Here is a 24,038-nt window from a genome sequence, read left to right as displayed (position 1 = left end):
TTAAGATTTACTCTCTTAGCAGCTTTGAAATGTTGAATACAGTATTGCCAACGATAGTCTCCATGCTGTACATTACATCCCCAGAACTCGTTCATCTTATAACCGGAAGTTTGTGCCTCATGACCACCTTTACTCATTTCTCTCACCTCACCCCCACCCCTAGCTTTCTGTCAATTCTTTTCAGATATCGTACTCTGCCACCAAAAAAAAAAAAAAGGAATTTCTGTGACGTGGTCTTTTGTTAACTAGGTTTAGTTGCACAGCTGTGTCCCACAATAGCAGGTACCCAGGATAAGGAATCCCATTCTCGGTTTTCTGTTACCACCAGGGGGACCCCTGTTACAAGAACAGTGACTTGTTCAGGCAACCTCAGGAAAAATAATTTTTAAATCAACCAACATCTGAAACAGGAAACTGTCTTCCCTCTTCTTCAACCCCTATATCTTATTGGTCACTAAGACTTGTCAGTCCCCTCCCCTGGCCAATATCTTGAAAATCCATCCTCTCTTTGCCGTTTCTATAGCCCCTGCCCTGGTTACGGCCCTTTCCATCTTACGCCTGGATTTTTGCAATAGCGACCTAAAGGGTCACACTGCCTTCGGTCCTTTCCCCCTCTAATCCATCTCCCATCCTGAAGTCAGAGGGAGATCCTGTTAAACCTGATTATTGTTTTCTCGTGTTTTACAATTTTACTTGGTTTGCCACTGAGTCGAAAATAAAGGGCCTCCGCCTCCCGTTTCTCATCCTGACCCTTCATTATCTGGTCAGCATAATGGTTGCCTGTCAAGCCTAACTCATCCTGATTCAAACTATAATGTTATCTCGAATAAGTTATTTTGCATGTATGATTTTCAACTTCCTCATCAACATAGTGAGGATAATTAAGTGAGATAAAACACATAACATTTCTAGCACAATTTCTGACCACACGATCAAATTTTCATCCATGTGAGTGACAAATGCACTTTATATGCTGACAGTAGCGGGGAGGTATACCCCGATACCCTGCATCCCTACAGCAATCTCTCTATCCTAAGTAATATTTACTCTCGTTATGCGCCCTCCAAATTCAGAGCTATCTCTCATGTCTTTTTCTGTTTAAACAAATGTTTTTATTGGGTGTCCCCAGATGTATTTTCCCTGAAATGAGAATTCGAGTGCAAGTGGTTTGTTTGGGAGATGGTCCCAAAAAATCTTGGTAGGAAGTGGGGAAGTGAAATGGGGAAAGGATGGACGTCAATAAAGGCCACAATAGCAAGGGATTCCCACCATGGGCAACTGGAGCTCCAGCCTACTGAATGAAAATCTCTGGAAAGGGCATTGAACACACCTCAGAGAGCAAGGGAGTTGGGATATTTATACACCACTCCACTTGGTCCTCCGTAGGATCACTTCTAAGGAAAGCTGAGTTTATTCTCTGATGCCTCTGGGCTGCTGCTCTTACAGACAGAACTATTCTTGAGACCAGAGAAAGCTCTTAGGAAAACAGATACAGTGGCCAACTGCTGGAATTTGGGCCAGCATGCACTGAGAAGGTGAGGTCCCCAGAACTATGGGCTGAGAACAAGTACGGCACGAGAATCTAGTTGTTCTATAATCTTTGCCAACACCTGGCATTGCCAGTTTCTTTTTCTGTTCCTCCTCTCACTCCGTGGTTGTAAAGTGATATTATATGTTTGTTAGCTGTTTTGGATATCGTCTTTGTGAAGGAGCTGTTAGGTCTTTTGATCATTTTTAACATGGGTTTTTCTTACATATTTTGGGAGGGGTTTTTCTTACATATTTTGGGAGAGCTTTTTAAAAAACATATATCTAGATACAAGTGCTTTGTTGAATATATGTATTATAAATCTCCTACTCTAGTTAGTGTCTTTCCTTTTCTCTCTTGTAGAGTTTCTTGATGAAAAGCTATTCTTTATGATTTAGTGTTTTTTGTGTCCTGTTTAGGAAATCTTTGCCTAAGAAGATAGACTTCTAAGTCATCTTTAGAAGCTATATTGTTTAATCTTCTACATTTTGGTATATATAATTCCATGGAATATTTTTATGTGTACAATGTAAGAGAGGGTTGCTTCTTTTTTCATATTTATATCCAACTGATCAATCACCATTTATTAAAAAGACCAGTTTTTCCCACTGCGTAGAAGTGTCACGTTTGTCATAAGTCAAGGGGCCTTATATACATGGGTCTGTTTATGAATCCTCAAGTTTTTCCCATCTGAATAAATAGCCATGTAGAAAGTAAACCGATAGAAATAAACTAACTTAATCTAATAAGAGATAACACCAAAAACCCACAGCAGCCATCACTCTTGTAGTGAAATGTTGACATTTTCCTCCAAAGACTAGAGATAAAATATGATGTCTGCTATTGACACTTTTATTCAGCATGTACAGGATAACCTACCAAGGACAATCGGGCAAGATAAAGATATTGAAATGTGTAGGAGTTGGAAAGGAAGAAATAAAACATTCTAGTCACAGAGGACATAGTGGGTATATAAAAAAATCCAAAAAGTTATAAATCTAAACTATTAAAATTAATAAGTTTATTTAGCATAGTCCTGGGTACAAGGTAAACATAAGAAAATCAATTGTCTATATACTAGCAACAAAAAATAGAAAATGGAATTCAAAAATGATTCCATTTGATCACCATGAAAAGCATCAAATAACTAGGAATAAATCTCACAACAGACTTGCAAGACCTTTATGCAGAAAACTATAAAACATCACTAAGAGGAATTTTTTTAAAATATAGAAAAATATATCATGTTCAAGGATAATAAGACATCATCGAGAAGGTATCAGTTCTCATATGGTTGTATACACTTAATGCAAAACCAATCCAACCCCAGCAGGTTGATTTGTGCAAACTGATAAACTGGTTCTGAAATTTATATGGAAATGAAAGGGCCAAGAATAACCAAGTAAATGTTAAAGGAGAAAAAGAACTAGTATCAAACACTATAAAAGCACCAGATCCCAAGACATGTCAAAGCACATTTCTTAAGGCAGTGCGCTGTGGGCCTAAGGACAGCGTGGCTGAGGTTCTCTAGCAGGTGAGACCTGGCTATTAGTATTTTTTTGTGCAAAGGCCCTGAGGTAGGCAAGACCTTGGTTTTCTTGGAAGAACGGAGAGAGTCCAGTTGAAAGGAGTGAGTATAAGGGCAAACGATGAACTATAAAGCCAGACATCTCACCAGGGGCAGGTTTCTAAAAGACCTTGGTGGGCTTGCTAAGAATGTAGCTAAGAAACTGAGACATCTTTGAATAGTTTAAAAAGCAGGAATCTAACGAATCAGAATAGAATTTTTTAAATGATTCTGGCTGCTCTGAGGAGAATTAAGGATACACTCATGCACATCACTTGCCTGTAGCCCAGAAAAGCCAGTGAGGGGAGCAGGAGGAGGCATGGACAGCCTGCCGTAGCCGGCACAGCCTCAGCACACACACCAAGGGACTCTGTCGGGCATTCAGAAGCATTATTTTTGATAGACCAAAGTAGTCACTGATGCAAAAAGACCAATTTTCTCCTCCTGTGAGGAATTCTACCTGTCAAAGAAAAAATGGAAAAGGATAGATGGTAAGACTGCTTTGTCCCTGTCACTCCTAGCAAGGGGTTATTTGCATTTTCCCAGATGCCAACAGTAAAAATAGACAGAAAAAAAATCTACCGAGTTTGTCTTTCTTCCAGAATTCAGAGGACATTCACATATCAACCTGTTCTTCTCCACAACACTAAGGTGTGGGAAGGCAGATAATTTTATCCCTTGTCTCGTGCCACTCTCCTCCTCTCCACCTCATTCATTTCGCAGATAAAAGCCTAAATCACTGACAGATTAAGTGACCATCAAAGATTATTGTCAGAGATAAAACCAGGATTAAAAAGTAGCCCCATAATTCCAAACCTTTTCTCTCATATCCATATTAGACACAAAAGGCATCAGCCATGAAGGAGTTCTTGCTCACAAAAGCGTTCTCTTTCAATTTATGTTACACAAAAATGACTAGTCAATAGGAGGGAGTAACTCTGTTCTCCCCAGTTTATAAAGAGGAGCTATCCTGAGGTCCAGTCTATATTCAGCTGCTTACTGGGCACCTAAACCTAAATGTTCCATAAATGTCTCCAAATCATTATACCTCAAACAGAGATCATGATCATCCCCACCCCCAATTCTGTTCCCTTTTCCGTATTTCTTGCCTCAGTACTGCGTTTCTTCCAGTCATCCACTTCTCCGCTCTGCCTTAATCCCCACATCCTATTACTCACAAGGCCCTATGCATTTACTTCTCAAATATCTCTCAGATCGTTTCTTGAATCACGCCCCCCAACTCATCCCCCATTGCTTTTGCTTTTGCCTCAGCTTAAATCTGGATGATTGCAATAGGCTCGGACGTTCTCTTGGCTAGAGTCCAATGCCTTGCTTCCCCCACTTCATCCTCTTCTCTGCCACTAGCATGATCCACCCAAACTCTAGATATTGTAGCTCCACGGTTTTAAATCCTCCAGTGACCATTCCCCAGCACTCTCATGAAAAACCAAGTCTTAGCGTTGTACCCCAGTCTCTTCGTGATACCTTTTCATGATATCATTGTCTGGAATTCTCTCCCTTGCCTCTTGTGCTCCAGCCATACCACACAACTGCTGGTCCCAGCACATGATCTAGCACCCAGCTGCCTCTAACATCATCTCTTACCACTCTCCTTCACTCTGGCCTCCTCGCTGTTTCTCTAACCCACCACAGTGCATTCCTGCTTAGGGCCTTTGCACGGGCTCTTCCCTCTGTCTGGATCCCTCTTGCCCCAGAGAGTTGCATGGCTAATTCCCTCACTTTCTTCAAGACTACCCAAAGGTCACCTTCTTAATAAGGTTTACTCTTGCCGTCCTATTTAAATTTGCACACTGGTTGTATATTTTACCTATTACTCTCCTCATTTATTATCTGTGCCCTACTGCCCTACCCCCTCCCTCTAACATGTAAGCTCCAGAAGGCAGGGGTTTTTATTTGTGCTTACTAATTCATTGATATAGTCTAACCACCTAAAACAGTGCCTGATAAATAGTAGGTGCCAAATATTTTTGTTGAATAAATCGAATACATAAATGTACATATTACTTCACGTCTCTCTTTTCACATGTTCTTCCCAATATCTGAAATACCCTAAATCTTCCTATTCCCCCTCATCTGCAGTCTTGTTGACACTTTTTTACCAAACATTTCTTTTTTACTTATTGGTCTCCCCCACTGCTTGGGTCAGGAGATGCATCTTACGTTATATTTCTATGCCTATCTCCCAATACATACCAGAAAATAAAAAGCACTTAATAAATGTTTCTTGAACTCAACTGACGTGAATGATGTTGTATTTTAGGCAAAGGGCCTAAACGCATGGATTATATGCAAACTCTGACCAAATTACACAGAAAAGCTCATTCCAGAGCCATCAATGGCCTTTGTTCCATGAATCCTTCTGCTTAACACAGAAGGTACTGGTGTATCAAATTGGATAACTGGGTAAGGCAGGTGTTAATTTTTGCAAATTCTGTTTTGCCAGTATTTCAGAAAATGCAATTTGGTGTTGAAATAGCTAGTCTTAGACCAGATGGTTAGTGCATTCTGATTTTTAAAATTGGGGATGCTCCCTGACTAAAAATAAATTAAGAGGGTGGGGGGGAGCAGAATCACTATTACTTAGTTACTTGTTATATGCAGGACACTGTGCCAGTTATTTTACATATTTTAACTCTTATCCTCACAACAAACTTATGGGGCAGATAGTATGTCTATATTTTACAGATGATGAGCTAAGGTTCAGAGAATTAAATAACTATCCAAGGTCATACAATAAATAAGGGCCATGACTGGAATTTGATCCAAATATACCCTGTGAAACAAAATCCCAGCCCTTTACCCAGCACTAGATTGCCTCCCCTCCCACAATGTGGGAGTTTTAGTCTCAGAATCATCTTTCTATACATTATGAACTCACCCACCTATCTTATTGTCTTTGCATCTGTGGTATTTGGTTCTTTTATTACCCTGAACACAGCGTGAAATGTTTTCTCCAACGTACTCATTCTTCAAAGTTCGGACCCTACAGAAGTATGAAATCTAAGAAAATTTAATGCTGGTCTGTGAATGCCGCAAAGTGTCAGGCACATGCCAACCAAATTGCAGGCCTTCTTGGAAGAGGTGTCCCTCTTGATGAGCTCCTTAAAAAGTCCCACCCACGCCTTTCGCAACATGGACTGATTGGCCAGCGCCCAGCACTTCACTTGGCCTGATTTAATTATGAAGGACGGTTCCATAAACCTGGATCCCAGCTTTTTCATTTACTGCTCAAGGATTTCCAATTCCTTAGACAAAAACAAAAACAGTAAAAACAAGGAAGGAAGCAGTCAGGGAAGATGGGAGTACAAGAGACGCAGTTTTTGGCAATTACATTTTGAACAGCCAGAGCGTATGCTATGGCTTCCTTTAGGACTGAACAAAGAACAGTCCAGTTAAAAGCACCCTTTAAAGAGAATTATGGAACAGCAGACTTGACAAAGCGCTCAGAAGTCTATTCCAAAGGAAAAAAAAAAGGCCATCTTTTGTCGTGACCTAGGAGATGAAGGGTAGATGAGTAAAGAGCTGTCATAGAACAAGAGATAATATTCACAAATGATTACTCGAGCCACTGACTTAATTCCAGCTGGGAAAAGCACCAGTAAGATATTTAGTAATCCCAAATCTTAGCTGGGTAGAAACATAAAGATGGCAGTTATGTAGCCTCCAAGGTCAAAAAGTAGAAAAGTGCGTGCTCTAGGGAAGGCTGAAGATGCTTCCAGAAGTTTCACCTCTAGGACCTACCGGATATCCCAAAGAAAAGGGTGAGCAAAGTGTATGCAATGAACCAACAGATTGTTCTCAGGCTATAACCAGAGAACAATCTGTTGGTTCATTGCATACACTGATAGTCTCTAGTTTGATGTCCTGTCATTTGTCTCTGTCGTAAGTGAACTTTGGAACAAAATGTGCATTCAATTTTATGGCCGAGAGACACCTTAGAAATGGATCTTCTCCACCCCCTCATTTTACTGATGAGGCTTCTCAGACATAGATAGATGTAGGGATTTCAACTTTTGTGAGAACATGAAGTCCAATAACAGAAAACACATACTTGATTTTTCAGAGTCGTGCTGAATTTGCATATCCACCTGGTTGTCCCGTGAATATACCTGTAATTGTCAGAGCATGTGTTCCAATTTGAGATTTGGAAAAATCTGATCACCTTATGGCTCAGAAAACAGGGTTCAGGAAAATTAAATGTTCAGAAAATCTGGTTTGGCTTTGCATTGCACTGAGACATGCAAGCCAGTGAAAGGAAGAGAATAGAAACATTTTCTTCTCCTTTTCTCATTGTGTGTGCGTGTGTGTGTGTGTTCAGCTTTAATGGGAATATGTGCTTTGGGGAAGAAACTGTGAACATATGGAGAGCCCCCTTGAGCTATTGATAAGGGTAATAATAGGAAGAAATACAGATAGTTAAGCAGGAAACGAAGTACACGAACCTGGAACAGAATGAATTAGGATTTAGCAGGTCAGATTGAATTTTCATGAATATAACCACTTAAAAATGGCTCTTTGAAAAGCTGATCTGAATAGGTTAGCCTATGCCGCTCACCTGGTAGAAGTTGGGGGTAGGAGACTGAGCATGTGTGATGCTAGGAGAAATTAGAGCAAGGGAGCCAAGGAGACTGCTGCCCAAGAAGCCACAGTGGCCGGGAGAAGGGGCCTGTGATGGCAGGAATGGACCCCCAGAGAGAAGGATGTTGGGGGAGCTGCAGAGCACTCTCCTTCCTCCTGGAGTCTGCTCCCTCCTCCCAGAGTAGGAGAGAGTTCCTCAGAGCTTTTCTGGGGTCAAACAGCAGCTGAGTTAGCAAAGCAGAGGGTGGAGAAATGGGTGGGAGGCCTCAGGAGCCCTCTTTGTGTGAGGAAAGTCAAATCTACAATAAACTCAGGAAATGTTCAGGAGAACAGAAAAGTGAGCCTTTGTATTAGGCATAGCTCTTTGTTTACACTGAAAATAGAAACATGGAAACGAAATTGCAGGCAGCTGACTTTCTCCTTTCTTGTTCTTCCTTTCTTCACCCAGCGCCTAACTATGCAAACATCCTGGTCCTAAACGGACGTTAAACATTGGTTGGTGGAGTCAGCATGCAGGAGCAATCCAGAAATGTTTACACAGGGTGCCTGAGAAACTCTTACATTCTAAAAGCATGGTAAATCTAATATTCCCCAGTTAAAGAAAATAATCAGAACCTCTAGTAAACATTTTCTAAAGTAAATAATAAAACATTATTTAATCCTAAATTTTAAGCAGTGATTTGGGGAAGTTTTTCCATATTACTGGCATTTTTTTTTTTTAGCATAGATAGACATTACAAGAGACAAAAGTTGTATTACTAGTTAACAAAGGATCCTTTTTCTCTTAGCATTAACTTCCTTTTCCCTACTAGCACAGTAAAAAGGAGTGTGTGTTAATAAGGCCTATTCAGATAGGGGGCTTGCTCACACCACTTATACTTTGTGCCCTGGTCATACTTTTCATTCACAGAGCTGTTATCTTTGTTATGTACTTAGCAACCAAAAAAAAAAAAAAAGTGAACACTGCTTCCTCCATTTTACAGAAAGCAATGAGAATTACACCATAAGAAGATCTATAATGGCAATAAAGGGGTTGAGAAGAGACTAAAGTTCAAGTGCTAACAAATTTGAGTTTGTACATTGAGATGCTGCCTGTGTGTCACTTATTCCCGTCCCCATGTTCATCTTCTGATTAGGGCACCTGAGCACTTAGCTTGTTTCGTTCCTATTTCTTTTGTATTTCTCCTTCCCATTAGAAGCTCAATACAAGGGTAGAAAAAATTAGAACTCTTCTGGTTGTGTGCGTATGTGTGTGTTGTTCTTGTTCTTGTTCTTGTTGTCTGTGGACAGAATAACTGTTTTTGTGTACGTGCCTCTCTCCGAATAGCCAGATTATTAACTACTTGACAAGCAACCTCACATATTTATTATCTTCAAAACCCAAGCATATGGCAAAATGCCTACCACAGAGTAAGAAATGAATGAACTCATTTTAAAAAAAAAAAAAATCAATGAATGAATGAATTCTTTGTTCCTGACCAAACCTGCTTGGAGGCCCTACGTAGTACCAATGGATCCCAGGAAACCGTTCCGCGTGCAACTCAACCTGCTATTGTTTGATTTGATTTGGGACATGTCTGTTTTTCACACTATGGGTAGAAACTGAAGTATAAACAAGGAGGCTTTACTTCCTCTGTATATTTTGGGTTCTAACCGTTCACCATATATTATGTCAGTCGTTTCTTTTTGATCTCTCCAGGACAGAACATTATTCCATCCTGTGAGCAACAGCTGCATGGATTGCAACCCTGCAGAGAAGAAGATTTTCATGGCCAGATGTGACCCTCTGTCTGAGACTCAGCAGTGGATTTTTGAACATATTAATATGACTGTTTTAGAAAAATTTAACCACCATGCCAGCTCCTAGGGAAAGAACGCAGAAAGGAAGAAAGCGTGATTACCTACAGATATAAAAACTAAATTTTCGCCAGCGTCTGGGTCGAAGGAGTCAGGAATAACATTTCCTAGATCCGGAAAGCCTGGTTTAAAGATCTGTCAGTGCCACGTCAAAGTAGGTTGTCCCAAAGAACTTCCTGCATCTGAAGGACTTGGCTGAGAACCTCACCAGCTGCTTCTGAGAACTTGAGACTAGCAGTTCCCTTGCTGGCCAAGGGCAAAGATTATTTAGGAAGTTTTCAAAACAACTGCTGAGTTAATAATCTTCGCATTTCTCAGGTCAAATCCTGCAGTAGTGAGTAGCTATGAATGGATCCTATCATTCGGGTGGGAGGGGGTTGGAAGTAGAGTGCATGACTGCTCTGAGAACCTGAGGACACCGCAGGTGTAGCGCTAGCCACACTGAGGGGGTGAGCTGCACTCTTCGGTGCCATTCTCTGACTAAGAATGGGTTAAGCAGGTTTAACCCTTAAAAGTGCTGCAGATGATTTTAGAGTGCTCATACTGTTCTGTTTTCTTGTTTTATTTTTGAATGAGGGTGTGCTATCTAATGTAAATCTTAAATTACATCACGAAATGGACTTCCACTGTTTCCATTCTTGGCATTTGCCATTTTTCTTTTAGAGCAGAAGTAACTTATTGTTCATAAGAGTTTATGCTCCATCAATCAGCTGAAGTTCTAATTCAGTGCCCTTGTATGAATCCAATTTAAAAATACAAACAAAACGCTATGCTACCAAGTTACTCCAAAGAGAAAGATTTCACAGAAGCAGCGAAACCATGTAAGGTTTAGGGGAGGGGTTTCCCTAGGAAATCTATTTTTACTTTTCTATTATTTTTAGAATTTTCAAAGTCTGATGTTTGTCCAGTCGTAATTTTTATTAAGGAAGGAAATGGAGTGAGGTCGATGTAATTGTTGAAGGAGATTCTTAAACCCAAATAAATCTACACTCCAAGTGATCTGTGACAATGTCTTGGTTCACTTCAATTCTGTTTAATCAGTCCTCAGGACGTAGAAGGGGTTTGATTTGTTTGGTTTTGGATTTGTTTGGTTTTATATTGTTAATATTAATAATGTTTTTGTTTTACTTGGAAGTACACAGGAGGAATTTCCATTAATAAAGTGCTCTAACACCATTTTCTGTAAATGGGACAATATTTCAGGGGTGAAGAAAGGAATGATTAAAAAACTAAATGGAACATTTAATCCTTAAAGGAATTTTTGTACTTTTCAATAATAATGGGAATGGGAGAGAAATAATGGGAATGGGAGAGAAATTCTCTAGAGAAAAGAGTCATGTTTAATTTCTCAAGTTTTTTCAAGTAGAAGTTTTTATTTTGCTTTCGTTGTTTTAATTTGGTTTTCCTGTTAATAAAAAAAAATGTGTACATCATCTTGGATATAGAAGCATGGAATTTTAGAACTGGGTGGACTGTTAGAACCCAATACTTTTTGTTTTTGCAGATGAATAACAGGGCCAGAGAGCGTAGTCTAATTCCTGGCAGGGCAGGTGGGCCATCTGACCCTCGTCCAGTGCTATTCTTCCTGTTCTGTGGTGCCTCGCTCGGATACCCAAGATGGTTCCCATTATTGCTCTGATTTAATCTGAACTCTTCAGTCACTAGATGGGAATACTGTGACTCCCTGGGGATGCCTACCAGAGTTGCATTCACGTTTAGAGGCTTTAATATATGAAGCCTCTTCTTGTCAATGTTCATGATTTTGTTCTCTCCTCAAAATTTAATCAAAATGTCCAGCTAAACTACCCCACTGATAGTTGGGAAAGAACTATTTTGTTATCTTTACTGATTTTTCAAGCATTCTTTTGAAGGATTATTCTTTTTAAACTGACAGATTTTTGTGTGCGTGGCGGTCAAGAGATCTTGAAGCTTTCGAGATGTATAGTGGAGAAAATCGATAGAGAGAAATTAACCTGTGTGTGAAACGATTCCAGAGAGAGAGTGAAGCTTTATCCCAAGCGTTCAGAGAGCAGACTGGTTTTAGAATTAGATGAGCCTATAAAAATTCGCATTATGTCATTAAACAGTTGACCGTTTTTTACACTTCCTCCAAAGACCCAGCTATGGGTTCTGCACCCTGGAAAGCCAAGATCTGCCAGATATTAGGATGCTCTATTCATGGGAATCTAGCCATGGCATGTTTGGCAATGTCCTCTGAAGAAGCCTAAATACTGCGTTATTTTCATGCAACACCCAGGATCAACAGAGACTGGTTTTCTGACTTCAGAGGGGCTTGTCTCATGGATCTAACCTCACTTTTGAATAAAAGGATATAAAATTAAAAAATCTAAATTAAAAAAAAACAAACAAACAAACAAAAACAAGAGAAGCTTGAGACATCAAAGCCAAAATAAAACTTCAAACTGCCAAGCAATTGTCAAATGTGTGCAAGTGGGGACCATCTGAGGAGAATACGACGAAGCGCAGAGAACCTAGCCCCACGCCGAAGGGCGAGGCGCGGTCAGCAGGCACATGTCAGAGGCCTTTCCCCAGCCACCAAAGGCCGGGCCCTGCTCACCTGAAGTACCACTGTTACCATCCTGAAAAATAAGAAAATATATATGTGGGTATATTTATTTGGCAAAGAGGACTGAATGGTTTTCAGAAAGACTCTTTTCAGGAAATAACATGATTTAGAAATTGAACAGCAGAATGCTGACCAGCCATTTTATCAGAATGGGAGGGAAAAAATATCATAAAGTTCACCCGGCTTCAGAAATTGCTCCTTCTCTATAAGAAGAAATGGTTTAGCCAGAAGTTGGAAAATAGCTGTTTTAAAATCCTTTTAATGTATTTACTGAGAAAAGCTGTGCTGGAAAACAGTTGTGAGCTAATTGTGGGAATTATACTTTGTTCCAAGGCTGGATTAGTGCCCTGGCGATAACAATGTACTGGCTTCTGTGTCTACTGCTATTTAGTTAAAAATATTAATATCACATGACTGTTTTTAAATGTATTCATTATGTCAGAGGGCTCAGTGAATAATGCAAGTTGCAGAATTATTTTGTGAATTGATAATATAGAACTTTATACAATAAATGCATAACATAATGAAAATGGATTTATAGTCAACGAAAGAAAATGTTAGGCCTATTCTATTCATGTTCTTGTAACAACATAAAACAAATGCCAACATTTGACACCGTTTCCTTCAGGGACAATTATATGGTTAAAAAAAAAAAGCAGCCAAAACATAAATAAAGGTATATAAATATATATTTTGTGCTTCTTGCCCTCACATGAAAAACTTCTTTTTCAATTACTCTATAATGATCTCCATAAGGAAATAACAAAAAGGAATCTTTTATTGGAAAGACTGATACTGTAAAATTTATATCAGACACATCAAAAGAACCAATGACACTTAGATGATGAAGCCAGCGGTCCAGCCATGGAAGCCCACGCCCACCGCTGCACGCCATTCCTGCCCAGGACTTCACATACCTGAGTACCAGGATGTATTTGATGGCAACACTATGACACATCTCCGGCTTTTGACTTCCCACCTTTCCCAGGAGCGGGCAGTTCCCCTGGCCTTCAAGTGTTGCCAGGTTATATGTTATTCAGAATTTAGAACCATCCTTATAATATGTGATTACTGTGAACCTTGATTTATCCCTTTAGTAAAATCTCTTCTTACCCTGGCAGGAATATAAAGCTGTGATATGTTCTCATAAACAGGTGCCGAAGATAAGGAAAGAAGGCACGGAAATAAGGCATTTTTTAGAAATCCTGAGAAGGAACACCTCAAAGAGAAGATATTTTTAAGTATTTCCCTATGCTTCTGGGATTAATATAAATGGCAAGAGGTAAATTGTATCTCTACATGGGGGTGCATGTAATCCTCTCCATTTACCTCACTGACAAGTTCTGCCCTTGCCATCTTAACTCTCAGATGACACCACTAACTGTGATTACTCTCCACGTGTGAAACGGGCGAGAACACCGAAGCGTGACAAGTGGCCAGTCTTTTCCACACTGCCGGCATTGGAAGATTGCTCTTTGATTTATGTCTGTAGCTTTTGCTTGCAGGACTGGGAGCTGTTTGCAACTCTATTTGGTAGACTTGACATTGGCCTGAAGCTTTATTCACAGTCACTCATCCCTACACTTGACACACCAGGCTGGTGTGTCTGGTACTATGACTTCTCCGCAGACAGCCGCTCAGGAACATGCTTGATACTTCACTTCAGAGAAACCTGGGAGCACTTCTGTCCCTCCTGCCTGAAGTTGCCCCCTTCAGCTCACCCCCAGGTTTCCACACTCTGCCACTCTTCACATTTCCTCAGTCCAGTGCTGATGGGACTGACCTCAGTACAGAAAAACTGCCTGCATTTCAGAATCTTATTGTGGATGATTTTATTCTGACATTTTACTCACCTCGGGGAGGGGTGTTTATAACTCAATGACATAGGCCCTGGTGTACCAGGGACAGTCCTGGTTTATGCCTGCTGTCCTGTGTAATTATTAATAGTGCCCCTTTTTACTCTTAAAAGTGTCCTAGTTTGGATAGCAAGTTATATGGTTGCTCTATGTATAATTCACCTGCCTGTTTACTTCATGGTTCCTCTAGGGAAAGTTAAAATGTCCTTTACTTATTAATGCCTATAGTCTACAAGAAGTCGGCTAATCTCACTCCATCCCATAAAAACAGTACCAGATGAAAACCAGTCCTGTCTGGTGATTGTCTTTTGCATTCACATGGTTCTCTACAAGTTGCTTAATGGAATCTTTTTAGTAAGAATTCTTATACCCACCTAAATTTTGCTGCTGAATTAAGACGATTCTCATTTAAATGTTTTTTTCCACAATTTAAAAAACTTATTTTAAATCGATGAAGTCATTTTATACTTTTTCAAGCTAAAAACAGTAGATCCTCACTATTAGCCATCTTGTTAATTCTCAATATTATGGTAAGGATGAGCAATAGATGATATAGATAGATGATAGATGATAGATAGATGAATGATAGATAGACAGACAGACACACAGACAGACATTTTGTTTGCATTATTGCTTTTGTTTTTCAAAACAATTTTACATTTATCTCATTCCACCCATGAAACTACCTCCAAGGTAGATAACATTACCATCCTTATGAAAAAACTGGAGGACTCAGAGTCAAGAGGCTTGCCAGGTTAAGGTCATAAAACAAATTAACGTTCTAGTCAGGACTAGAACTCAGGCCTGCTGATGCTTCGTTCTTGGCCCCTCTCACTCTCCATGTCACTGCACACCTCACTAGAGAGTCATTGGTCCCCAGCAAAACCAAATATGAGATGTAGTGAATGACTGCAACATCGTGTGAACAATCATTCCTTGGAGGCCTGTGTTTTTAACCCCTAATTATGTTTGCTCTTCTCTGTACCAGTGTGTTTTTATTGTTTTTTCACAAGCTTATTAAAGTTAGAACACCAAACCAAATTCAGGATTAGTTCCTCTTAATGAGATTTCTAGGGTACTATAAAGAAGAGATCAACTAAAGCTATTTGTATAGCTCTGGACGATGAATATTGTGTGAGCAAATATTGTGTGCTTTGTGATTATTAATGGGGTCAGCCCTCAGGGGGGAAAAAACAGCCACTAAGCAAAGATTTTGCACTTACTTTGCGATAAGGCTCCAAATTGACTTTCTTTCAATTTTCTTATTTCTGTATTCTGTTCTGTCCTCATTCATCTCTTAGCCATTTGAGACTCTAAATGCACTGGTGTGAGTCCTCTCTGTGGCAGTTTCTCTCTTCTAGGGGTACTTGCTAAACATGTAGATTACAAGGCCTTATCTCAAATCTACTAACTCTGAATTTCTGAGTAAGGCTACTAGATACAGATAATTCTACAGCTGAAGAGGGAATGAATTGCTTTGTGTCTCATTCCGAATGTCTTACCACTAATAAATCCAAGTTAATTCTCCGACATGGTCATCTCGCTCATATGCATGAACTGCAGATGTCTGAAAGAATATCATCAGTTGTAATCCAGAGCCAGACTTACACTGACAGACACATACCCAAGAACATTTTATTTTAAAAGTCTTCTAGCTTCGAGTAGGCCAGTGGCTATTAATTTTAGCATTTAAGGACATGGAGGGAGAGTTAAAACACAGACCGTTAAAACTCTGGGCCATACACCCCCAGTTTCTGATTCATTCAGTCTGGGATGGGGCCCAAGAATGTACATTTCTAACAAGTTTCTAAGGGATGCTGATCCTGATGGTCTGGGATCCACACTTTGTCTTAGGCGGAGAGTCTCACCATTTTGAAAATATCTTTTTAAAGATAGTCCTGTTAATGTTGAATGTGTTTAGGAACCATTTATTAAAGCCATCTATTAGAAATGCTAAAACCTTAACTCACTCAAAATCCACGTGAGTATAACTTAGTTCAATGAATATTTATGGTCAGAAAAAAAGTTCCTCTTTTAAAACTCTTTAAATCAGGATCACAGAGCTGAAAGACCAAGAACAGGCGAGATGATGGTATCATAGTAAACATCTTTTGAATCAATGACATTTCTCAATTAAAGTATAGTGAAATGCTAGGCATTGAGCATCACATTAATAATTTAATTATAATTGTTCCTTCCTCTGAGCCATTAATGAACTTCATACTACTATAAAATAGTAGTAAAAATCAAAGGAAAGTATAGCATGGTTAAATAATTTATGTAACAATATTTTTTAGCGTATCAGCCCTCCTAGCCCAGATCGTGTTTTTTCTCGAGTTCGCTCTTAAGAAAACAAACGTTGCTTTTTGGTGGCAAATATCTAGCCAACCAACCTCATTTCAAACACATTGTGCAAACTGAGCTATGGTTCCTCTCATCTTTGAAAAATGCTGCAAGTTTAATTAAAAGTCTTTTAAGTGGAACAGTATTTCACCACATGCAATGCAGTTCAGTTACTTCATTAGAAATAATTGCAGGAAGTAAAGCTTAGTACCATGTTGGAACTCTGGTTCTCTCAGATTTGTAATCTTCCTTTCATTGAAAATAGATAGTAAGATTTTTTTAAAAGGTTATTTCTCCCTTGTCCTCTGTCTTCAAAAATGAAAGTTAATTGAGAATTTTTTTAGATTTATTTAAATTTCAACCAGGGCATATGAGTAGCTTTCAATTTACTTTTTTCTAGTATATTTTCTGGGCTGTGTGTGTGTGTGTGTGTGTGTTGTATGCGTCATTATATACTAAGGATGCATGAAAGAGATTGTATGTGAAAGGTGTTTTGCTTGCTGTTCAAATTTCTAACACCCAACAAATTATACGTTAAGGAATTTCTAAAGTGGTCATGAGTCAATGATCCAAGCCACTTGTGCTCAGATTTTGTGGAGAAAGAAAATGCAGTAGGTGCAAAAACTCCTCTGAGGGCCCAAATTTAGACATGTATCTCAAATCAAAATGATAAACTTCTATCATCAGGATTTACAATCCTTGCTGAAATTAGTCAGAAGCAAAGACATTGAAGTCCTACACAGTACTCCCCTGTCTCAGAAAAGACAGGCCTAGAGGAATGAAGCTCCAGTGGGGTGAGCTTGAGAGAGAGAAAGGAAACAGCCGTGCTTTATTTTTCTTAAGATAATTGTTTTTAATGTCCTGGAGGAAGCAGCAGGGAAGTGTTGGAAAGACTGAGATGTCAAAGAAATAATCTCACAGAAGAAAAGCTGCTCCGGAAGCAAGGAGCCACTTCTCATTAACATCCACCTGCCAGCAAGTGGTGAGGGTCAGACGCATGCGCACACTCATCCTCCCAGCCAGCTTTCCATCAGAAAACGAGGACTTGTAAAGAATGGGAGCTCACACAAGTATGAAGTAACTATGCAGGGTCCCCGAAATGTTTAAAATAAAACAATCTCTGGGGCAATTCGTCTGGATAATAAATGCCTCTGCTTGAGGAAGGACATGGAGTTGAGGTTCTTTTGTTGTAAATGACAGGAAAGACTTAACTGGAGGAGAGCTAATGACCTTATTTTCTACATTCCTCAGACATCAGTCGGCTGCCAGAAAACCGCCCGTGGGGTTGAAGCAGTGATGGTTTAAAATGGCCAGGGAGACAGGCTACAGGAGAAAATGAGCTGCAGCTAGGGTGGCAGCTTCTTGAGATGTTGACGAATGTCTTCACCATGGGGCCCAGCAACACACTTTGCACCCTGTGCTGCCAGAGCTGAGCCACTGGTCAAGATGCTGAGATATCAGCAAGGTTCCTTGAGAAATTCTTCTCGTTTCTGTCATAGATTCTTCCTTATTTCTATCAATCCTGAGTAAACTTCTTCCCAAAAAGAAATTAGAACATCAGATCAGTGTAATTCCTTTGGTGTCTTGAGGAAGTCAGAGCATCTTTCTTGCTGGGGTAAAGAGAAATGTTAGAACAGCAAAATCCCCAGTCTTCCTTCTCATCATTCTTTATGTCTCTTCTCCCTGACTAGGAAAAACTGTTTCAGGCGATGTCAGCAGGCTGGTCCTTTTCTCTGCGGACTTGATGCTGTCTCTAAATTTAATTCAATAAATGTTGCTTGAGTAACCACAAGAGCGAGGCTTCACATTAGGCCAATGGTACAAAGAACTAGGAAAAAATGTCGGTTTCGTTGTTGAAAAATTATGTTCTTGCCTTAGCTGCAGCCCTCCTTTCCATTTGAAATTTGAAATGTGCTAAAGTTTTTTTCTTTTAATTAAATGTATTGGGGTGACATCGGTTCATAACACTATATAAGTTTCAGGTGTACAGTTCTATCACACATCATCTGTGTACTGACTGATTGTGTGCTCACCACCCAGTCAAATCTCCTTCTGTCACTGTATATTTGACCCCTTTACCCAGTTTAACCTTCCCCCACCTCCTTTCTCCTCTGGTAACCACCCTAATACTGTCCGTGTCAATGAGGTTTTTTTTGTTTGTTTGTTTTGTTTGTTCATCGTTGCTTTCTGTTTTATATCACACATGTGAGTGAAATCATATGGTTCTTGTCCTTTTCCGAAAGTCTGACTTATTTCGCTTAGTGTAATACACACTAGGTCTACCCATGTTGTCACTGGCAGTATTTCATCTCTTCTTATGGCTGAGTAATATTCCATTGGATATATGTACCACATCTTCTTTATCCAACCATCTATCAAAGGACACTTTGGTTGCTTCCATGTCTTGGCCACTGTGAATAATGCTACAATAAACATAGGCATAGGCGTGCATATATATTTACAAATAAATGTGTTCACATTCTAAGGGTAGATACTCAGAAGAAGGAATGCTAGATTATATGGTAGCTCTATTCTTATTTTTTTGAGGACCCTCTTATACTGTTTTCCACAATGTCTGTACCAACTTACATTCCCACCACAGTGTATGAGTGTTCCTTATTTTCCACATCCTCTCCAACACTTGTTGATTATGTGGTTTTGACTTGCATATCCCTTATAGCTGGTAAAGTTGAGCATCTTTTCATATATCTCTGTTGGAAAAGCTGGCTAAATCTTTAACTGAATGAGTCTTCCTTGAAAGATTGTGGTAATGATGAAATATGATAAGAAAAAAATATTACCATGTAAACTGCAAACAAAACGGAAATGAAATGTGTTAGTATTTAAAGGAAGTCTGTCCTCTAGCAGCTTACAATTTAGCAAAGCAATGCTTAGATAGGATGACCATATAATTTATTATACAAACCAGATAATTTTTGAGAGTGAAATGAGTCGTTATTAATAATTATGGAGGAAAAACAGATGAAAACCAGGACTGGGGAAACTGGGACATATGGTCATCCTCTTCTTAAAGACACTAACAAAGGATTTATGGGTAAGCAAATATATTAAGATGGAACCCACATGGCTAACATTTAGGGATTGTTGGAGAGGAAAAAAAAAAACTTTTTCTCTACCTTCTTAGGGCCTGCAAATTAAATTGATGAAAGACAGATTAGCAAGAGAGAAAAACAGATTTAATTATTTTCTTAGGCACAAGAGTTCACAAAGAAAGTAACTCAAAGAGGCAGTTAGAATTTGGGGCTTATACCCCATCAGAATAGGGAATAGAGAGGGACAGAGCAGCAGTTCTGAGAAAACAAATGACTCTGAGAATGACGTTGGCCTTTAGGAGAATAGAGAGGCTATATAATGGCTGTAACAATGTCTGTCTGGGTGTGGTGCAGACTTCTGCCTCCAGGAAAAGAAGGATAGAATTCTTCCAGGGGTGTAGATTTATGACAATTGAGTTCTTTTAGGCAGATAAAGAATTTCAAGTACTCAAATGCTTTAGCTCAAAATAATTCTTAAGCCAAAATGGTATATTTTGGGTGGCATATCCTGATCCCCTTCAGAGTTCACAAAGTGAATTTGGGTTGCAGTACTTAGATTCTCTTATTGGAAAGTTTTTTGAAATCATATAGGTGATGTGGTTATACTTGCTGTTTTTGAGTTTGAGCATGAAGCATTACCTAAAATAAAATTGTTCATGTGCCATTGTAGCTAGCTTATAATGCCTAGGCTATTTACTGCTTGAAAATGCCCCTAAAATCTTTATTCATCAAATCAGGGTATCAAAATACCATCATAATAACCAGCTTAATTTAGAGAAAATAAGCAAAAATCTTATAAATCAAGTGCTTTAAAAGGAAAATATAGTCTTCTGTTTTGATATGCAATAGTACATAATTAAAAAAAGAAATTCAAATTTATAAAATAATTGAATTAGTAAGTACCTCCCACAATATTAAAATTACTATTTTGTATCTCGCTTTGTGTAGATTGCTAATAGAATCATGTTGTCTTATTGAATGAGGATTTTGGAAGGAGACAGCTTGTCAGAGAATTCAGCAATAAAACAAAATAGTGAAGAAGACATTAAGTTTTTAATGCTAATTTACTTTCGTGGTTTTACATTGCACCAGGGCTAATTCCTCTATCAAAATGGGGTAATAATGCCAACAGATTTACCTGATAAATGTGTCCCATCTTCAGAATATGGGATAAGCTGTGTTTGTTCAATTTTACTGCATCCTGAGACAAATGAAATTAGAAAAAGGCTGCTATGAAATGAAGTTATTTTCTACAGGGTTTGTTCCCAACAAGCTAGATTGCAGCCCCAGCAAAAATAAGGAGAAAACAAATCATCTGGTTTATAACCAAACTAACCAACCAAAACAAAACAAGCAAAAAATCAAAACAAACAAATATAAGTCTCCTAAATGCTATTCCAACAATAGACCCATGGAGACCAAAATCAGTTTATCTAAAATATGCATATGTTAGATGCTTAAATTTTTGTCAAATGGATGGATGGGTGGTTGGCAGGAGTAATGCCTACTTCTTTGTACGACTTTCAATATGTTCCATAACTCAACCTTGAAAATGGAGAGCAGAGAGAATGAAAAAGATAGAGAGTAAGAGAACAAGAGAGACTGAGATAGGAAAATAAGTTATATAAATGGAAGCCCACACTCGAAAGCGTAAGATATATACCTTCACTGGAAATTTTGATTGATGTGGTGAGTTCTTTTATAGTTGCTGCCCCAAGAAAAAAAATGAGGCACAATCAAAATAAGCCATTAGATAGTGGACAGAAAAGTCTCCACAGAAAAAGCACAAGTCCCTGTCTACAGTGAGTCTCTAACAATCTAAACTGCTTTAACTCTCCCTGTGTGGCTCCCCCAATGGAAGGAGCACAGATCATAGAGACACTACCACTACCCTCTTCTTTTCCCACCTCCTGCTGAAGATTTTACCCCTTTCTAAACATATATAGTAATGATATTCACTAGGGTTTTTCAGTAGTTAGAGAAAGGAATCTGAGAAAAAGAAAAAAAGATCCACAACAAGCTGATAAGTATACAAATTATATATGGTGTTTCTATTTATTGGTGGAAGTGGCAAATCTAAATAAATTATACAGTCCTGTGCCACATAACAACGTTTCAGTCAACGACAGACCACATATATGATGGTCCCATTAGGATTATAACGAAGCTGAAAGTTTTCTATCGGCCGGTGACATTGTAGCCATAGTAAGGTTGTAAGGCAAATGCATTACTCACGTGTTTGTGGTGATGCGGTGTAAACAAACCTACTGCGCTGCTCCTGGTATAAAAGTATAACAGTACAATTATGTGCAAAATACTTAATAATGACAGTATCAAATATGTTACTGGTTTATGTATTTACTATACTATTCGTTTTTTTCTTACATCTTTTATTTTTTTATTTTTCAATTACAGTTGACATATAATATTAGTTTCAGGTGAACAAAGTAATAATTAGACAACTTAAAAAGTCATCATCCCAATAAATCTAGTACCTATCTCACACCATATATAGTTATTATAATATTATTAACTATACTTTATACGCTATACATTATATTGCCATAACTGTTTTTATAACTGTCAATTTGTATTGACAAAATTAATTCTTTTATCTTTTCAACCTATCCCATCAACCACCGTGCAAGCTAGCAATCACCTATTTGTTCTCTGTATCTATTAGTTTCTTGCTGGGTTTTTTTGTTGTTGTTCATTTATTGCTTTTTAGATTCCACATGTAAGTGAAATCATATGGTATTTGCCCTTTTCTGTCTGACTTATTTCACTTAGCACAATGCCCTCTGGGTTTGTCCATGTTGTCGCAAATGGCAAGATTTCATCCTTTTTTATAGCTGAGTAATATTCTATTGTATATATGTACCACTTCTTCTTTATCCATTCATCTACAATAGACACTTAGGTTGCGTCCGCAACTTGGCTATTGTAAATAATGCTGGAATAAACACAAGGCTGCATATATCTTTTTGAATTAGTGTTTTGGATTTCTTTGGATAAATATCCAGAAGTGGAATTACTGGGTCAAAAGGTAGTTCTATTTTTAATTTTTTGAGGAACTTCCATACTGCTTTACATAGTGTCTATACCAATTTGCAATCCCACCAACAGTGTACGAGGGTTCTCTTTTTCTCCACATCTTCAGCAACACTTGTTGTTTGTTGATTTCTTGATGACAGCCATTCTGACAGGCATGAGGTGATATCTCATTATGGTTTTAATTTGCAGTTCCCTGATGATTAGTGATATTGAGCATCCTTCCACATGTCTATTGTACATCTGTATTATAAAACACTTTCAATCATTATTTTAAAGCATAGTCTTTCTACTTATTAAAAAAGTTTGCTGTAAAACAGTATGGTCTGCTATGCTGGCAGTAGCCTCATATATTTCCCATTTATCACATCTCTTAATTGCATCATTTTCCTCTGTGCTTAATTCAATCTCGTGTTGTTTTGTACAGTAACATGCTGTACAGACTTATAGCCTTGGATCAACAGGCTATCCCATACAACCTAGATGTGTAGGAGACTATGCCATCAAGGTGTGTGTAAATGCACTCTGATGTTCACACAATGATAAAAATCACCTAATGACACATTTCTCAGAACACATTCTGGTCATTAAGAGACACATGACTGTATTGAATCCCTTGAGGGAGATGTTAACTTTATTGGCTTAGACTCCAGTAAAGCTAAGGCAGAAAGGTCCCATTGTGTAATAGTGTTCAGCCTCTTCACTGTTATGCTGAAATGAGTACTGATCCTTTCCAGGGGATCCCTGGGACACCAGGAGCTCAGGGAGGGGAAGAAACAGTGGAAGCCATGTAAGTATGTTGTAAGCAGGAATCCGTCATTTGAAGCTTTCCAGGATAGTGACATTGATTTCTAAAACTCATTAAGCAACAAGAAACACATGAAATGGAGGAAGGAGGCAAGTCTAAAGCAGACATTGGGCTATCACGCAATCGGTAAAGGTTTCAGAAATATCTTAAGAAGGTTTACTGACTATTCTTGACCCGCAAACTTTACCTCATTTTGCTTATACTGATGAATCACACAAATGGAAAATAATCAAAAGCAATGGATGTGGTAATTACTTTTCAGTGGTCAATGTTTTGACATGATGTGAATTAATATCTTAAACTTCTTTAAGGCACATTGCATTTGATCAACTGTGCTTATTCTTCTAAATCGCCATAAGAGGAACTAGGCTTACCATACCCGTAGCAAAGCTGTCTTTGTTTTTATTTTTAATTCTTAAGGTCACCAAACCTAATTTTATTGAAGTTACACTTCTCTGCTAATTAGCTGTATAACCATGGGTAAATGACCTGATATCTACAATTTGGACTATTCATTCCTAAATCGTACTGTATCTGAAAATCCTTTATGAAAGAAAAACTCTGCAATTTTATAGGAAAAATAAAGTAAAAAAGAGAACCATGGTAAGCTATAAGAATTTAATCTGGAGAACATGGAATGTATTTTCTCTCGTTTGGAGTGCTGGGATGAGGATAATCACTGGCAATGTTAGGTTGAACAAGGTAACTTTATCTACCTATACACCATATAAAAATGAGATGATTAATTATAGGCCACTCTTAATATTACAAGTGGCTGGCAATGTATTC

At 38.6% G+C, this 24,038-nt stretch overlaps 1 protein-coding gene across 2 annotated transcripts in view; it reads left to right on the top strand.

The window, feature by feature from the left end:
• Nucleotides 1-10,790, top strand: part of GALNTL6 (polypeptide N-acetylgalactosaminyltransferase like 6) — an 886,098-nt gene extending 875,308 nt beyond the window's left edge. Inside the window, exon 13 of one of the 2 annotated variants that reach the window (XM_039876118.1) lies at nt 9,394-10,790. In XM_039876118.1, the coding sequence (XP_039732052.1) occupies nt 9,394-9,561 (168 nt within the window). In that variant the 3' untranslated portion in view covers nt 9,562-10,790. The remainder of the gene's footprint in view (nt 1-9,393) is intronic. The other variant, XM_039876119.1, reaches the window with a different exon arrangement.
• The last annotated feature ends 13,248 nt before the right edge of the window (nt 10,791-24,038 follow it).

This window comes from Pteropus medius, unplaced genomic scaffold (genome assembly GCF_902729225.1).
Source record: "Pteropus medius unplaced genomic scaffold, Ma_sr-lr_union100, whole genome shotgun sequence".
In the NCBI taxonomy this organism is placed as follows: Eukaryota; Metazoa; Chordata; class Mammalia; order Chiroptera; family Pteropodidae; genus Pteropus; species Pteropus medius.
This window is presented reverse-complemented; position numbering and strand designations above follow the sequence as displayed.